The 18873-nt window shown below is 52.1% G+C and overlaps 1 protein-coding gene across 11 annotated transcripts in view; it reads left to right on the top strand.

Annotated features, from left to right (window-relative positions):
• MPRIP (myosin phosphatase Rho interacting protein) overlaps positions 1–18873 on the top strand; it is a 103000-nt gene that overhangs the window by 14540 nt on the left and 69587 nt on the right. For all 11 annotated transcript variants that reach the window (XM_075318402.1, XM_075318403.1, XM_075318398.1 and 8 more), the window contains exon 3: positions 9225–9290. In XM_075318402.1, coding sequence (XP_075174517.1) covers positions 9225–9290 — 66 coding nt within the window. The remainder of the gene's footprint in view (positions 1–9224; positions 9291–18873) is intronic.

The raw sequence follows: 18873 nt of genomic DNA, 5'->3' as shown, positions 1-18873 counted from the left end.
ACACTCAAAGGGAAGGTTGAACCTAAAGAAAAGGATTTTCATACATCTTTATAAAAATCTGATTACTAAAGCAGAAGATGAAGACCCCGAAAGTAATATATATATATATATATATATATATATATATATATTTTTTTTTTTTTTCTTTTTTCCAGAACAGCCGACGATCAATCACCAGATGAAATTGATCATTTCAGACAACTTACTGTGTTTTTCAGATTATAAGATGCACATTTCCTTACAAAAATTTGGGAGGAAAATGAGGGGTGCGTCTTAAAATCCAAATGTAGCTTACTGGGGGTGGTGAAGGGTCACCGGAGGCAGGGCAATGCTGTGGTGCACTCTGCGGCCCTGCTCTGTGGTGGGCAGCGACATGTACGGGCCATTCTGAAAATGTTGGCGTTAAGGGCTTTCAAATAATGGCACCCAGAGTCGGCGCGTGCGCAGACTGAAGTTCTCATCTGCGCACCCGCCGACTTTTGCCACCACTTGTTTGAAGCCTGCAGCACCGACATCTTCAGAATGGCCAGTGCCTCACTGTCTACAGTGAGGGTCAGGTCAGAGCCGCGCCGCCTGGCCCAGGTCAGGTGAGAGCTGCGCCGCCTGGCCCAGGTCAGGTGAGAGCCGCGCCGCCTGGCCCAGGTCAGGTGAGAGCCGCGCCGCCTGGCCCAGGTCAGGTGAGAGCCGCGCCGCCTGGCCCAGGTCAGGTGAGAGCCGCGCCGCCTGGCCCAGGTCAGGTGAGAGCCGCGCCGCCTGGCCCAGGTCAGGTGAGAGCCGCGCCGCCTGGCCCAGGTCAGGTGAGAGCCGCGCCGCCTGGCCCAGGTCAGGTGAGAGCCGCGCCGCCTGGCCCAGGTCAGGTGAGAGCCGCGCCGCCTGGCCCAGGTCAGGTGAGAGCCGCGCCGCCTGGCCCAGGTCAGGTGAGAGCCGCGCCGCCTGGCCCAGGTCAGGTGAGAGCCGCGCCGCCTGGCCCAGGTCAGGTGAGAGCCGCGCCGCCTGGCCCAGGTCAGGTGAGAGCCGCGCCGCCTGGCCCAGGTCAGGTGAGAGCCGCGCCGCCTGGCCCAGGTCAGGTGAGAGCCGCGCCGCCTGGCCCAGGTCAGGTGAGAGCCGCGCCGCCTGGCCCAGGTCAGGTGAGAGCCGCAGCCCCGCAGCATGTATCTGGGCCCCCCCTCTGCAGCGCCCGCAGCATCTTCAAACTGTTGTACCGCCTCTGCCTCCTGGGACCCCCGATGCCGCCCCACCTCACCGGTAAGACACCACTGGATTATAAAACGGACCCCATTTCATTAATTTTTTTACCCTTTTTATCTCAAAACTATGGGTGCATCTTATGATCCAGTGCATCTTATAAAATGAAAAATATGGTATGTAGCGAAAAGAGATTTGGCAGGACTTATCCCTGGCGTCTTCTGATCACTTACTGCCTTAGTAATCAGATTTTTTTTTCTTTTTTTAATCTGATCACACCTTCTAGGTGTAGAATCGTGACCTCTTATAAATGGCGCAGTCTAACTAAAGTTTTCCTGTGGCATATTGCCATCTGTGGGAATATAATCTCCGGTCTATGTATGTAAAGATAAAAAAAAAATCTAAAGTTCTTGTCAACTAGTCCACAATTAAAATAAAAAAAAAATAACCAAAAAACATACTTTCCTCCCGGATTGTTGTCACTCATGCAATGTTGGAGCGGTCTCCTGGGAGTCCCGTGACTGTTTTAGCCAATCAATTGCTATTGATTGGCTGCAGCGTTTCAGTATTCTGTTGGTACCCTTTCAACAAGACAGATAAGAGTCTTTGCAGGACTCGTCCCCGGATGTGTCCATCCCGACAAAACTGCCATATCTTTATCTGGATTGTGCGGTCACTGGACACTTTTTTTTTTTTTTGGTTCGGCCTACTTTATTAATCAGATTTTTCTGTATTTGTAGACAATGTTCCCAAGTTTAGCGCTGTACCATAAAAGTTTTTTTGATTGGAATTCCACATTTTAAAAAAAGGAAAAAAAAAATAACATTTTAAGGGGAAAATCTCAATTGTTTTTTCATTCATTCATTCATTTTCATCTTTTTTTTTTTTTTTTTTTTTTTTTTAATCTGATTACTAAGGCAGCAAGAGAACAAGAAATAAAAAATCTGATTAATAAAGTGGCTGAGCCTGAAGATGTCCGTGTCAGTTCCGTCTCAGATTGTCTGGCTGTGATGGGTACATTAGGTGCAATGGTTCTCTCTTAACGAGACTGATAGGACGTTTGGCAGCACTTTTTGCGGCTTTATTAATCAGATTGATAAAATCAGATTAATCAGTTCAGGCTCAGGGCAGCACGGTGGCTCAGTGGTCAGCACTGTATGGTGGCTCAGTGGTTAGCACTGCAGTCTTGTGGTGGCTCAGTGGTTAGCACTGCAGTCTTGCAGCGCTGGGGTCCTTGGTTCAAATCCCACCAAGGACACATCTGCAAGGAGTTTGTATGTTCTCCTCGTGTTTGGGTGGGTTTCCTCCCACATTCCAAAGACATACAGATAGGGACTCTAGATTGGGAGCCCCAATGGGGACAGTGTTCCTGATGTATGTAAAGCGCTACAGAATATGTTAGCGCTATATAAAAAAAATAAAGATTTGATTTGATTTTTCTGTATATGTAGACCTTGTTCCCAAGTTTAGCGCTGTATCATAAAATTTATTTTATTGGAATTCCACATTTAAAAAAGGAAGAAAAAAAATAACATTTTAAGGGAAAAATCTCAATTGATTTCTTTTCACCTGGATATTTATTTTATTTTAATTTTTTTTTTTTTTTAAATCTGATTACTAAGGCAGTAAGAGACTGAGAAAGAAAAAAGCCTTTAGTAATCAGATTTTTAACAAAAGGCCTCTTAGACTTGTGCAGTGTTGTTTCGTTCCCTCTTATAAGTGGGTTATATCAATCAAATATTTTCTTTTATGTATTATTAGGGTTAAAAAAAAAAAATCTGATTAATAAAGCAGCGGAGACTGAAGATGTCAGTGTCGGCCGAGGTCTGTCCCAGATAATGTCAGGCTGTGATGGATACATTAGGGGCAATGGTTTTCTGGTAACAGTTTGGCAGCACTCGTCCGGTTTTATTAATCAGATTTTTGTACATAGACTGCAGATCTGGTACTTTCTTTGCCCGTCCTGTTGGGGGATTGGTCTGGTGTGAGAAGATTGTCCCTCCGACATCTGCTACCGATTATATAGGGGTTAATTCCTTCCCTGCTTTTCCCATTGGAGACTATATATCCCGTCGCATTTCGCCTCGTGTCTGCTCTGCCTCTGACCTCATTGTTTAATAATAGGTTAAATATAGAAGGTTAACGGATAGAGAGAAAACCCAATCATTTGGGGATTAGGCCACATCCAACCACCACAGGAGCCAAAACCCGACATACCCCTGCAAAGCAGACGTGCGGTCTGCAGCCGGGCAGCATCGTCGCGGCACGCCGGGAGTTAAATGCTGCGATTTTCGTTTATCTCCAGTATAATCTTCCGACACGTTGTGTGAAGCTTGTGTCATTCCCCAAAATAGCAGCGGGATATGAGAGACTTTGCCTTTTTGATTAAGGTTTAATACAAGAAGCTCGGTCTATACGGGCAGAAGCAAATATTCTCTTATAAGGAAGAAAGTGCCTCTGTGGGGGAGGAGGGGTCCGAGGCTGCAGAGCCGGCAATGTGGTCTGATATTGGCACTGCGGGTTAGGGCTTACTGAAATTTAGGAGGCTGGTATCACAGTAGGATCTTTGCTACCGACGTGACCGTATCCTGAGGGCGAGGTCCTGAGTTGTAGATTGTAAATGAACATGTTATGATTCACTGACAGCAAGCAGGGGTCTTAGACATCAGAATTTAGATGTCACGTATGCAGTACTATTAGGGGATTAAAACTGATCTCCTGGACTGCAAAAACATGGCTCCCGGGAGGTATATACTTGCCTCCTGGACCACTAACATTTCTCCTGGACTACAGGTCTGACTGAATAGTGAAGGCTGCAGACGAACAGTGATTGGCTGCAGTGGTCACATGACTGCTGAGGTGAGATTGGAAGAATGGAACGGTCAGATTATAAAACGCACTTTTACTCCCAAAAATGTGGGCGGAAAATGAGGGGCGCGTCCTATAATCTGCATGTAGCTTACCGGAGGTGGTGGGAAGGGGTAGCAGGAGGCAGGGGCAATGCTGCGGAGGCAGGGGCAATGCTGCGGAGGCAGGGGCAATGCTGCGGAGGCAGGGGCAATGCTGCGGAGGCAGGGGCAATGCTGCGGAGGCAGGGGCAATGCTGCGGAGGCAGGGGCAATGCTGCGGAGGCAGGGGCAATGCTGCGGAGGCAGGGGCAATGCTGCGGAGGCAGGGGCAATGCTGCGGAGGCAGGGGCAATGCTGCGGAGGCAGGGGCAATGCTGCGGAGGCAGGGGCAATGCTGCGGAGGCAGGGGCAAGGACTGGGGCGGCTGGCTGGGCTGGGTCTGGGGCGGCTGGCTGGGCTGGTTCTGGGGCGGCTGGGCTGGGTCTGGGGCGGCTGGCTGGGCTGGGTCTGGGGCGGCTGGCTGGGCTGGGTCTGGGGCGGCTGGCTGGGCTGGGTCTGGGGCGGCTGGCTGGGCTGGGTCTGGGGCGGCTGGCTGGGCTGGGTCTGGGGCGGCTGGCTGGGCTGGGTCTGGGGCGGCTGGCTGGGCTGGGTCTGGGGCGGCTGGCTGGGCTGGGTCTGGGGCGGCTGGCTGGGCTGGGTCTGGGGCGGCTGGCTGGGTCTGGGGCGGCTGGCTGGGCTGGGTCTGGGGCGGCTGGCTGGGCTGGGTCTGGGGCGGCTGGCTGGGCTGGGTCTGGGGCGGCTGGCTGGGCTGGGTCTGGGGCGGCTGGCTGGGCTGGGTCTGGGGCGGCTGGCTGGGCTGGGTCTGGGGCGGCTGGCTGGGCTGGGTCTGGGGCGGCTGGCTGGGCTGGGTCTGGGGCGGCTGGCTGGGCTGGGTCTGGGGCGGCTGGCTGGGCTGGGTCTGGGGCGGCTGGCTGGGCTGGGTCTGGGGCGGCTGGCTGGGCTGGGTCTGGGGCGGCTGGCTGGGTCTGGGTCTGGGGCGGCTGGCTGGGTCTGGGGCGGCTGGGTCTGGGGCGGCTGGCTGGGTCTGGGGCGGCTGGGTCTGGGGCGGCTGGCTGGGTCTGGGGCGGCTGGGTCTGGGGCGGCTGGCTGGGTCTGGGGCGGCTGGGTCTGGGGCGGCTGGGTCTGGGGCGGCTGGGTCTGGGGCGGCTGGGTCTGGGGCGGCTGGGTCTGGGGCGGCTGGGTCTGGGGCGGCTGGGTCTGGGGCGGCTGGGTCTGGGGCGGCTGGGTCTGGGGCGGCTGGGTCTGGGGCGGCTGGGTCTGGGGCGGCTGGGTCTGGGGCGGCTGGCTGGGCTGGGTCTGGGGCGGCTGGCTGGGCTGGGTCTGGGGCGGCTGGCTGGGCTGGGTCTGGGGCGGCTGGCTGGGCTGGGTCTGGGGCGGCTGGCTGGGCTGGGTCTGGGGCGGCTGGCTGGGTCTGGGGCGGCTGGGTCTGGGGCGGCTGGCTGGGTCTGGGGCGGCTGGGTCTGGGGCGGCTGGCTGGGTCTGGGGCGGCTGGGTCTGGGGCGGCTGGCTGGGTCTGGGGCGGCTGGGTCTGGGGCGGCTGGCTGGGTCTGGGGCGGCTGGGTCTGGGGCGGCTGGCTGGGTCTGGGGCGGCTGGGTCTGGGGCGGCTGGGTCTGGGGCGGCTGGGTCTGGGGCGGCTGGGTCTGGGGCGGCTGGGTCTGGGGCGGCTGGGTCTGGGGCGGCTGGGTCTGGGGCGGCTGGGTCTGGGGCGGCTGGGTCTGGGGCGGCTGGGTCTGGGGCGGCTGGGTCTGGGGCGGCTGGGTCTGGGGCGGCTGGGTCTGGGGCGGCTGGGTCTGGGGCGGCTGGCTGGGCTGGGTCTGGGGCGGCTGGCTGGGCTGGGTCTGGGGCGGCTGGCTGGGTCTGGGGCGGCTGGGTCTGGGGCGGCTGGCTGGGTCTGGGGCGGCTGGGTCTGGGGCGGCTGGCTGGGTCTGGGGCGGCTGGGTCTGGGGCGGCTGGCTGGGTCTGGGGCGGCTGGGTCTGGGGCGGCTGGCTGGGTCTGGGGCGGCTGGGTCTGGGGCGGCTGGGTCTGGGGCGGCTGGGTCTGGGGCGGCTGGGTCTGGGGCGGCTGGGTCTGGGGCGGCTGGGTCTGGGGCGGCTGGGTCTGGGGCGGCTGGGTCTGGGGCGGCTGGGTCTGGGGCGGCTGGGTCTGGGGCGGCTGGGTCTGGGGCGGCTGGCTGGGCTGGGTCTGGGGCGGCCGGGTCTGGGGCGGCCGGGTCTGGGGCGGCCGGGTCTGGGGCGGCCGGGTCTGGGGCGGCCGGGTCTGGGGCGGCCGGGTCTGGGGCGGCCGGGTCTGGGGCGGCCGGGTCTGGGGCGGCCGGGTCTGGGGCGGCCGGGTCTGCGGCGGCTGGGGCAGTGGCTCGGGCTGCGGCGGCTCGTCTGGTGCTGAGGGTGGTGAGGGCTTCCAAAAATGGTGCCTGGAGTTGGCGCGAGTGCAGATGAGATCTAAACTTGTCATTGAGCCAATAGCTCAATCTGCGAACGTGCCGACTCCGGGCACCATTTCTTTGAAGCCCGCACCACCGACATTCAGGATAGCGGCCCCGCCACACCGCCAACAGTGCAGCAGAGCCTGTCAGCGCCTCCGTCCACAGCGAGCATCTGGAACACCCGCCGCACAGACGGCAGCATCGTCCTACTCCAGCACCGCACCTGCCTCCTGTGACACCCCCCCCCCCCACCTCTGCCGCCCCCTCCGGTATGACCCCACTGGATTATAAGATGAACACCATATATTTTTTTTTTTTTCTCCTCTAAATTTGGGGTGCGTCTTATAAACCGAAAAATACGGGGGTGCTCAGCTTACAAGACCCATAAACTTTATTGGTTTAGGAGAGGATCGTCTGTCCGGATCAGCGTCTGTCACTGTGTAATGCATCGTTTCTCCACTGGTGGCGCTGCAGGAAATGTAACAGTCACTGTCAGGTTTCCCAATAGATCAGAGCAGATCGCGGGGAGGGGTCCCAGATTATGGAGTGTGCGGGGCGAGTGCTGGCTGATCAGAGGGGGGTGTCCTGGCTCCTCGCTGCCATTAGTTTGGGTGTGAAGCTTAGACCCGGGGGGTGTAACTGTACGACCCCCCCCAGAGTAATGATTCCCCTGCAGACACGCTGCTTCTGCTTCTTGGCTTCCCTAGTGCCAGATTGCAGGACACGCCGCATGGTGGTGGATGTGCTGCGGCCTGCGCTGCTGCTGTGACCAGGTGACCCTGGCTCCCCTCCCCCGCCGCTCGCCCGCCGTCCTCCCTCCTCCCTCCAGAAGAAAGTTGGAGCTGGAGTTTATTGGAGCAGAATTTGCCTCCTGGATAATGCTGCCTTACATGGGCATCCAAAGAGCAGGCAGCGGGGGGCCGAGCCCCAGAGGGGCTGCTGACACAGACCCCAATCCCTGTGGCAGATGTGGGGTTAAACCGATGGCTGTGTGCGCCCCTTCCCCCCCCCCCCCCCCCAAAGCAGAATGGGGTTATTCTAGGGAAGCCGTTGACTTTCCAAGAATAATAGAGACCAGGCAATGGCATTTACAGTAGGAGGGATAATTACCGGGCCGGCGGGGTGCGGCGACCTCCAGGACTGGTGAGGTTGGCGCTGTCAGCGACAGATAAACCCGTTACCTTTTTAAAGCAAAAATCTAAAATTACAGCCAGTCTATGGCTGATACCATAGAACAATAGTGAAGGGAATGATAATCGATAATATCCCGTAAATGTTGGGGCGCAGTCCAGCCGCTCGCTCGGCTCCTGTTGTCTGACAGCCGCTCATGTTTCCTAGTTGCTGACACTTGGCGGTAATAGTCAGATGATGGATGGCGCTGCCTCCTGCCAGGCGGGCTCTGCCGATGTGGTGTTAACAAGTCCGGGGTCTGCTTCTGCCTCCGATCGTCGGCTCAGCCTCAAGGTGACAGCGAAGAGAGGCAGCGCTGCACAACCGGAGGGTGTCCTGTCCACACTGTGGGGGGGGGGGCACTGACTGCCCTGTCCACACATGGGGGGGGGCACCGACTGTCCTGTCCACACTGGGGGGGCACTGACTGTCCTGTCCACACCCTGGGGGGGGGGAGGAGGGCACCGACTGTCCTGTCCACACTGGGGGGGGGCACTGACTGTCCTGTCCACACATGGGGGGGGGGCACTGACTGCCCTGTCCACACATGGGGGGGGGGGCACCGACTGTCCTGTCCACACTGGGGGGGGCACTGACTGTCCTGTCCACACCCTGGGGGGGGGAGGAGGGCACCGACTGTCCTGTCCACACTGGGGGGGGGGCACTGACTGTCCTGTCCACACACTGGGGGGGGAAAGGGCACAGACTGTCCTGTCCACACACTTGGGGGGGAGGGCACAGAATGTCCTGTCCACACACTTGGGGGGGAGGGCACCGACTGTCCTGTCCACACACTTGGGGGGGAGGGCACCGACTGCCCTGTCCACACACTGGGGGGGGGGGAGGCCACCGACTGTCCTGTCCAGTCCACACATTGGGGGGGGGAGGGCACCGACTGTCCAGTCCACACATTGTGGGGGGGGTTGGAGGGCACCGACTGTCCTGTCCACACACTGGGGGGGGGGGGGAGGGCACCGACTGTCCTGTCCACACACTGGGGGGGGGGGGGGAGGGCACCGACTGTCCTGTCCACACACTGGGGGGGGGGGGAGGGCACCGACTGTCCTGTCCACACACTGGGGGGGGGGGGGAGGGCACCGACTGTCCTGTCCACACACTGGGGGGGGGAGGGCACCGACTGTCCTGTCCACACACTGGGGGGAGGGCACCGACTGTGCCGTCCACACTGGAGGGGGGGAGGTCCACACTGTCCTGTCCACACTGGGGTGGGGGAGGCCCGCAGACTGTCCTGTCCACACTGGGGGGGGGGGGGGGGAGGCCCGCAGACTGTCCTGTCCACACTGGGAGGGGGGGGGCACAGACTGTGCTGTCCACACTGGGGGGGCACAAACTGCCCTGATCCTCGGGACCAAATCGTGCTCACTGCTCACCCTGTACAATGACCACTTTTATTTGTAAAATTCATAGTCCTCTGCGATCATAACAGAGAACAATAGATTGACTTCATTGAGGTGCCTTTTTTGCTTTTGTGATTGTCTTTCTTTCTCTAATCCTTTCCTCTTCCTTCATCTACAGAAATGGCAGCGGAGATTCTTCATCCTGTACGAGCACGGCCTGCTGCGCTACGCCCTGGACGAGATGGTGAGTGCCCCCCTCCACCGCCGCCGTCACCTCCTGTCCCATTACCTACAGGACACAATGAAATGTTTGATATTCGGCGGCTCCTCTGTTATTTCTGGCATGTGGGGAACGTGTCCACAGAGTATCCTCTCCAGAAGCCGGAGGATCAGGTTTAGTAGTTGTGCCGCTCACTGCGAGTCCTTGCGGTATTTTCTTAGAGGCTGTTATTATAGGGGCGGCATTATGTGTGTGATTTCCTGGGTGTCGTCATCTTGTGATTTTTTTTTTTTTTTTTCTCCCTTCTGTTCTGGTGATATTTCCACTCTGCTCCCGTGAGAACTTTCCCAGAAAATTATTGCAATTACACATGTATACTTCCTGTGTGTGTGTGTGTGTGTGTGTGTGTGTGTGTGTGTGTGTGTGTGTGTGTGTTGGAACAACACAAAAAAAACTGAGGAAAAAGGCAAATTGGAAATAATTTCTTACAAAACTCCATAAATGTGCCTGACAAAATTGTTGCTACTTTTCCAAAATTGTGGGTAAACCATTTTTTCAAGCCTGTCATGCTCGCTCAAACTAACCTGTGGCAAGTAATAGGTGTGGGCAATATGAAAATCACACCTGAAACCTGATAAAAAGGGAGAAGTTGTCTGAATCTTTGCATTGTGTATTTGTGTGTGCCACACTAAGCATGGAGAACAGAAAAAGAAGAGAACTGTCTGAGGACTTGAGAACCAAAATTGTTAAAAAATATCAGCAATCTCAAGGTTAGAAGTCCATCTCCAGAGATCTTGATGTTCCTTTGTCCATCTCCAGAGATCTTGATGTTCCTTTGTCCATCTCCAGAGATCTTGATGTTCCTTTGGCCATCTCCAGAGATCTTGGTGTTCCTTTGTCCATCTCCAGAGATCTTGGTGTTCCTTTGTCAATCTCCAGAGATCTTGGTGTTCCTTTGTCCATCTCCAGAGATCTTGGTGTTCCTTTGTCCATCTCCAGAGATCTGGGTGTTCCTTTGTCCATCTCCAGAGATCTGGGTGTTCCTTTGTCCATCTCCAGAGATCTGGGTGTTCCTTTGTCCATCTCCAGAGATCTGGGTGTTCCTTTGTCCATCTCCAGAGATCTGGGTGTTCCTTTGTCCATCTCCAGAGATCTGGGTGTTCCTTTGTCCATCTCCAGAGATCTGGGTGTTCCTTTGTCCATCTCCAGAGATCTGGGTGTTCCTTTGTCCATCTCCAGAGATCTGGGTGTTCCTTTGTCCATCTCCAGAGATCTGGGTGTTCCTTTGTCCATCTCCAGAGATCTGGGTGTTCCTTTGTCCATCTCCAGAGATCTGGGTGTTCCTTTGTCCATCTCCAGAGATCTTGGTGTTCCTTTGTCCATCTCCAGAGATCTTGGTGTTCCTTTTGTCCATCTCCAGAGATCTTGGTGTTCCTTTTGTCCATCTCCAGAGATCTTGGTGATCCTTTTGTCCATCTCCAGAGATCTTGGTGTTCCTTTTGTCCATCTCCAGAGATCTTGGTGTTCCTTTTGTCCATCTCCAGAGATCTTGGTGTTCCTTTTGTCCATCTCCAGAGATCTTGGTGTTCCTTTGTCCATTGTGCGCAATATGAGAAGTTTACAACCTATCACACTGTAGCTAATCTCCCTGGACGTAACCGACAGAGAAATTTAAATGAAAGTTGCAACACAGGATAGTTCGGATGGTGGATAAGCTCCAATCAAGGTCCCAATAAATCCAAGCGGTCCTACAGCTCAGGGGGCACCAGGGTTAGTGCAAACTTTCCGTCCACATCTGAATGAAATGAAAGACTATGGAGGAGACCCAGGAGGACTCCACTGCTGAGACCGAGACAGAAAATAGCCAAAATGTATGTGAGTAACCAAAATCCTTCTGAGAAAGCGTCTTGTGGACAGATGAGACCAAGATAGAGCTTCTTGGTAAAGCACGTCATTCTACTGTTTACCGAAAACAGAATGAGGCCTACAAAGAAAAGAACACAGGACCTACAGTCAGACATGCTGGAGGTCAGAGGTGACTTACGGTTGCTTTGCTGTCTCTGGCACTAGGGACCCTGACTGTGTGCAAGACATCATGAAATCTGAAGATTACCAAAGGGTTTTGGGTGGCAATGTAGAAAGCTGGGTGTGCGTCCTAGGTCAGGGGTCTTCCAGGGGGACAAAGACCCCAAACACTTCTAGAAGCCGCAAAAATGGGTGGAAACAAAGCGCTGGAGAGTTCTGAAGTGGCCGCAATGAGTCCGGATCTGAATCCCATTGACACCTGTGGAGACATCTGAAAATTGGGAGAAGAGAAGACTCCTTCAGATATGAGAGACCTGGAGACGTTTATAAAGAAGAGTCCGAGATTCCAGGTGAGAGGAGGAAGAAGCTTGTGGACGGTTATAGGAAGCGACTGATGGCAGGGATTTATTCCATAGGGTAAAGGGGGTGCAGCCGAATATTAAGAGGAGAGGGGAGCGTTTTGAGACTTTTATGTGCAATTCTCTCCAATTTGCCTTTTTTTTTTCTGTCGTTCCGATACACAAAGGAAACAAACGAGTAATTGCAATATTTTTCTGGGAGAAATACTTCATTTTCTGGAACAGTTTCAAGGGCGCCAACACTTTTGGGCACGACTGTAGATGGAGACATAAAGTTAGATCCCATTAACAAAAAATAAAATATTCCCACCTTTTGCTCCGTTCTTTGCTGTCAGTGAATGGAGACCTGCGCTGCCCTCCCGCGAGGACACGTAACCCCCAGACAGATGGTGAAAAACGCTCCCCGGGAGAATGTGGATCCGCGGTGTGTGACTGTCAGTTGTGCCCCAGGACAGAAGACAAAGCCCAGAATCAGCACTAACACATACAGACATGTCTAGGGATGCTCCAATAAGCTGTGGCTCTGCCCCCGTAGGGACTACAGGGCTCAGCAGTCACTGGTTAGCCCAGTAGTTATTGGTGTCGAGACCAGGGAAGCGGCGAACCCATAATAGATTATATAGAAAACCCACTGCCCCCGTTCCAGCAGGCATCATGGATATTCCTACCTATAAGGGGGGTGCAACGGGGTGTGGGCTTTGGTGATCGTCATCAGCTCTCTATTTAAGACCTAACGTGACATTGTGAGTCCGTAGAACAGCTGGTAATCTTGTCTGCTCTCCGCCCGGCTGTGAAGGGGTTAAGCTTGTACACGAGCAGCGGATCCGGTGTATGCAGGAGCGTGTCGCTACGTGCCGCAGCCAGCGTATAATGTGCATTCCTCAGCACCGTCTTCCACCTGAGCGGCGGCATCTGTCTGTAGGCGCCAGCCGCCTCCCCCCCCCAAAAAATGTCAGCCACACAAGAAATAATTAAGAGGTGAAAAAGTATGAAAATAAGATTCTCTCTAGTTTCCAAACGGCACAACAGCACACCCCCTCCCCCCGCCCGCCGCTGAGAATACTATCCCAACACCAGCCAGGAGCCTACGAGGGGTTGACAAACTTGTCTAAATGATTAATGATTTGCGTTGCCGCACACAATGATGCCCTCTGGTATTCTGCCTGTATCCTAGAGACCGGCGATCGGGCAGGTAACAAACCGCAAAACCAGGACACGGGTTGTCCGCCCCCCCCTCCCTCTGCCGCCCTCCCTCCCTCTTCTCTCCAGGCAGTAAAAAGGCCAAAGAAATATCATCACCGGTGTAGCCCTTTAAGAGACTCATTTTTTTGCAACATTCTAATTAAATATTAATCTTTCTTTTCTGTCAGGGGCAATGGCAGCAATCCCCCCCCACCTTCTTGTATTGGGGGTGATGGCAGCAGTCCCCCCCCCCCCCCCCCCTTCCTGTATCAGGGGTGATGGCAGCAATTCCCCCCCCCCCCTTCCTGTATCGGTGGTGATGGCAGCAATTCCCCCCCCCCCCCCCTTCCTGTATCGGGGGTGATGGCAGCAATTCCCCCCCCCCTTCCTGTATCGGGGGCAATGGCAGCAATCCCCCCCACTCTTCCTGTATCGGGGGCAATGGCAGCAATTCCCCCCCCCCTTCCTGTATCAGGGGCAATGGCAGCAATCCCCCCCACTCTTCCTGTATCGGGGGTGATGGCAGCAATCCCCCGCCTTGCGGTGCCCGTCTGGGAACATCGGGTTCTTCTCGAATGTTTTCAGCACAAGTCGTAGTAAATAAAGCGAGTAGCCTCGGTGTCTTCCTTATGCACGAGATGTAAATGAGAGGGAAGATGCAGAAGGATCGATTAGAGCGACTGTGCACGTAACCGGCGCTCTGATAAAGAAAACAAACAGACCCGCAATTACTTGTGATCATCCCTTTTTCTCGCGCTGCCGTTCAGATGGCTTAATAACGGGTTGGGGATATGGCTAAATGCATTGCGGGGAAAAAGCTGCGCCCCCCCCCTTCCCAAACCTCTGTGGTGGCCCCAGGGCTTCATTCTTACTACCGAGTGTTGTGTAGACAGAATAGACATTCACAGTCCTGGTGTAAAGTTACCGCATCTACCCTGTATCCTGGGCACGGATCTCATTACCGTGTGTACCCCGTCCTCTGTGCACAAGTGTGTAACTACTATAATACTGCCCCTATGTACAGGAATAGAACTACTATAATACTGCCCCTATGTACAGGAATAGAACTACTATAATACTGCCCCCTATGTACAAGAATATAACTACTATAATACTGCCCCCTATGTACAAGAATATAACTACTATAATACTGCTCCCTATGTACAAGAATATAACCACTATAATACTGCCCCTATGTACAGGAATAGAACTACTATAATACTGCCCCCTATGTACAAGAATATAACTACTATAATACTGCCCCTATGTACAAGAATATAACTACTATAATACTGCCCCTATGTACAGGAATAGAACTACTATAATACTGCCCCTATGTACAGGAATAGAACTACTATAATACTGCCCCCTATGTACAAGAATATAACTACTATAATACTGCCCCCTATGTACAAGAATATAACTACTATAATACTGCTCCCTATGTACAAGAATATAACCACTATAATACTGCCCCTATGTACAGGAATAGAACTACTATAATACTGCCCCCTATGTACAAGAATATAACTACTATAATACTGCCCCTATGTACAAGAATATAACTACTATAATACTGCCTCTATGTACAAGAATATAACTACTATAATACTGCCCCTATGTACAAGAATATAACTACTATAATACTGCCCCCTATGTACAAGAATATAACTACTATAATACTGCCCCTATGTACAAGAATATAACTACTATAATACTGCTCCCTATATACAAGAATATAACTACTATAATACTGCTTCTATGTACAAGAATATAACTACTATAATACTGCTCCCTATATACAAGAATATAACTACTATAATACTGCCCCTATGTACAAGAATATAACTACTATAATACTGCCCCTTTGTACAAGAATATAACTACTATAATACTGCCCCTTTGTACAAGAATATAACTACTATAATACTGCTCCCTATATACAAGAATATAACTACTATAATACTGCCCCTATGTACAAGAATATAACTACTATAATACTGCTCCTATGTACAGGAATAGAACTACTATAATACTGCCCCTATGTACAGGAATAGAACTACTATAATACTGCCCCTATGTACAGGAATAGAACTACTATAATACTGCCCCTATGTACAGGAATAGAACTACTATAATACTGCCCCTATGTACAGGAATAGAACTACTATAATACTGCCCCTATGTACAAGAATATAACTACTATAATACTGCCCCTTTGTACAAGAATATAACTACTATAATACTGCTCCTATGTACAAGAATATAACTGCTATAATACTGCCCCTATGTACAAGAATATAACTACTATAATACTGCCCCTATGTACAAGAATATAACTACTATAATACTGCCCCTATGTACAAGAATATAACTACTATAATACTGCTTCTATGTACAAGAATATAACTACTATAATACTGCCCCTATGTACAAGAATATAACTACTATAATACTGCTCCTATGTACAAGAATATAACTACTATAATACTGCCCCCTATGTACAAGAATATAGCTACTATAATACTGCCCCTATGTACAAGAATATAGCTACTATAATACTGCCCCTATGTACAAGAATATAGCTACTATAATACTGCCCCTATGTACAAGAATATAGCTACTATAATACTGCCCCTATGTACAAGAATATAGCTACTATAATACTGCCCCTATGTACAAGAATATAGCTACTATAATACTGCCCCTATGTACAAGAATATAACTACTATAATACTGCCCCTATGTACAAGAATATAACTGCTATAATACTGCCCCTATGTACAGGAATATAACTGCTATAGTACAGCTGATGTGGTAGTTGTGTGTTGCTGTAGCTTCTTGCACTGTCTGCAGAGGTCTTGTGCTTTCCATGTTGCTGATTAGCTCCGGTTCTTGGTGTTGTTGCGTTACCTTCTATCTTGGGTTTATCCTCACTACAACCTTTTGGTTTCTATCTTTTTGGGAAGTCAGATAGTGTTGTGAAAGTTTCTCTTCTCTGGGTGGATATGTGTTTATCATGGGAGTTTTCCCGCAGCTAAGCTGAGCTGTCAGAGAACTTTGTCACCATCGCGCTGCTCTGGGGTTGTAGCCGGGCATTTCCTGGTGCTGTAAGGGCATCGGCCGCATTACTCTGCCTATGATTATTGTAGGGCATTTTGGGCAATGATAGATATATAGATGTGTGTGTGTGTGTGTACATATATTTTTATATTGTTTTTATATTAATAACATAAAATTATTATTATTTTGTGTATATTATATATTTTTGTATTTTTATTATTTTATATTATATATTGATACATTTTGTATATATTATTATTTATATATATATATATATATATAATGTGTGTGTATATGTATGTGTGTGTTTTATATTTTAAATATTTTTATATTTTTTTTTTTTTTATATAAATATAATTTATTATAATATATTTTATTATTATCCCACACCCTTTTGTAATTGGAATCAAATAGACAGGAGCACAATAACATGACGCGTCCGTGTCCTCCGGCCCCTTCTCCCATTACCGCAGGCCCAGGCATCATGGGAGCATGGGTCTGACTCGCTGGGTTATAGTGGACTCTGTATCTTCAGCCGCTTCCCATGGACTCTGTGTTGCGTCTCCAGGAAGTGTGGGGGAGGGGAGTCTGTCCCCGAATGGTTAAATTAACACACTGCCTATATATAAATAGATGGCAGGCGCTCCCAGGATGCTGCCATACTCATTTATAGGCCTTCACAGTGATTTATGTAGGGGGCAAAAGATTCGCGTCTGATGCCAACAGACTGTAGCAAATGCGGCATATGGGGAGGGCAAGTCCAACCGCTACTGCAAGACTGTACAGAGATGTCATAAGGAATGGCCTTTTCTTTCTTGATAGTTACAATCTTTGAAGACCTCAGAATCTAAGACAAACCCCTTTAAATTAGGGAATCTGCAATGTGGCTTAAAGGGGTTTTATGACCTTAAGCAACTTCTTAACCTCAATGTAATATCCTGTCTGCAGTCACCATTTGGTGGAGCTCCCTGTATACAGAGATACATGATAAGATCCTGTCTGCAGCCACCACTAGGGGGAGCTTCCTGTATACAGAGATACATAAGATCCTGTCTGCAGTCACCACTAGGGGGAGCTCCCTGTATACAGAGATGCATGATAAGATCCTGTCTGCAGCCACCACTAGGGGGAGCTCCCTGTATACAGAGATATGATAGGATTCTGTCTGCAGCCACCACTAGCGGGAGCTCCCTGTATACAGAGATACATAAGATCCTGTCTGCAGCCACCACTAGGGGGAGCTCCCTGTATAGAGATACATGATAAGATCCTGTCTGCAGCCACCACTAGAGGGAGCTCCCTCTATACAGAGATACATAAGATCCTGTCTGCAGCCACCACTAGGGGGAGCTCCCTGTATACAGAGATACATAAGATCCTGTCTGCAGCCACCACTAGGGGGAGCTCCCTGTATACAGAGATACATGATAAGATCCTGTCTGCAGCCACCACTAGGGGGAGCTTCCTGTATACAGAGATACATAAGATCCTGTCTGCAGTCACCACTAGGGGGAGCTCCCTGTATACAGAGATGCATGATAAGATCCTGTCTGCAGCCACCACTAGGGGGAGCTCCCTGTATACAGAGATATGATAGGATTCTGTCTGCAGCCACCACTAGGGGGAGCTCCCTGTATACAGAGATACATAAGATCCTGTCTGCAGCCACCACTAGGGGGAGCTCCCTGTATACAGAGATACATAAGATCCTGTCTGCAGCCACCACTAGGGGGAGCTCCCTGTATACAGAGATACATGATAAGATCCTGTCTACAGCCACCACTAGGGGGAGCTCCCTGTATACAGAGATACATGATAAGATCCTGTCTGCAGCCACCACTAGGGGGAGCTCCCTGTATACAGAGATACATGATAAGATTCTGTCTGCAGCCACCACTAGGGGGAGCTCCCTGTATACAGAGATACATGATATGATTGGCTATTTGATGGTTTGGGGGTTAGATTTCCTGCGTTTCTGGGGTTGTGAGGCGCTGTATGGAGGCTTTGGCTGTCTGGTTGTGGATGTGTCGCCCGTGTGCCTGGCGAGGAGCGAGGGAGTTAACTCCTGATGTCATCCCCTCGCCTCCATCTGGTCCCGGTAGCAGAAGCAGCTGTTCTCCTGCGTCTGGAGTGTCAGCTCCTCTGGTAGCTGCTGTGTGTAATTACAGTGGAAAATCGCTCCCCGCAAAGTCCTCAAAAAAAGCCAAGATTCTCTTCTTTGAACCACGTCCCGGCCCTTCTTGTACGATACCTGGGCTCTGCGATGTGTCCGCGCCGTCTCCTGTTATGGGCAGGGTCCGCGCTCCGGGTGTTATGGGCAGGGTCCGCGCTCCGGGTGTTATGGGCAGGGTCCGCGCTCCGGGTGTTATGGGCAGGGTCCGCGCTCCGGGTGTTATGGGCAGGGTCCGCGCTCCGGGTGTTATGGGCAGGGTCCGCGCTCCGGGTGTTATGGGCAGGGTCCGCGCGCCGGGTGTTATGGGCAGGGTCCGCGCGCCGGGTGTTATGGGCAGGGTCCGCGCTCCGGGTCACCACGTCCCATCCGAGGTGTAAACTGGGATTAGCGGCCGGTGACTGTCCTCTGTCCTCTGCCCTCAGACTTATCGGCTTTCGCTGCCTTGTGCTGCTATTTCCAGGTCGGGCATGCTGATCAAATGAGCCGCGCTGGGGAAGATCTCACGTCGGGGAATTGCTTTTTGGGCAGTTGTCCTGCGGAGTCTCAACGCTGATCCGGATACTCGTGATTCTGCTTTGAGCTTAGAGCCACATTAATGGTGTAGCCCTTTAATTAAAGGAGTATTCCACTCTCTGAATGCGTTGCTTGCTCTGTTGTTTTTTTTTTTTTTTGGGGGGGGGTTGTAGACCAGATTTAGCGCAGGAGTGCGCACATTCCCTTCTTCTTTGTCTCTGCCCCGGCTCAGTGTCTCTGCTCTGCTCCTATTAATATTTTGAGTGTAAGGCCTTTAGCGTCCCACCCTGCG

The sequence above is a fragment of the Anomaloglossus baeobatrachus genome, chromosome 7, assembly GCF_048569485.1.
Source record: "Anomaloglossus baeobatrachus isolate aAnoBae1 chromosome 7, aAnoBae1.hap1, whole genome shotgun sequence".
Lineage (NCBI taxonomy): Eukaryota > Metazoa > Chordata > Amphibia > Anura > Aromobatidae > Anomaloglossus > Anomaloglossus baeobatrachus.
This window is presented reverse-complemented; position numbering and strand designations above follow the sequence as displayed.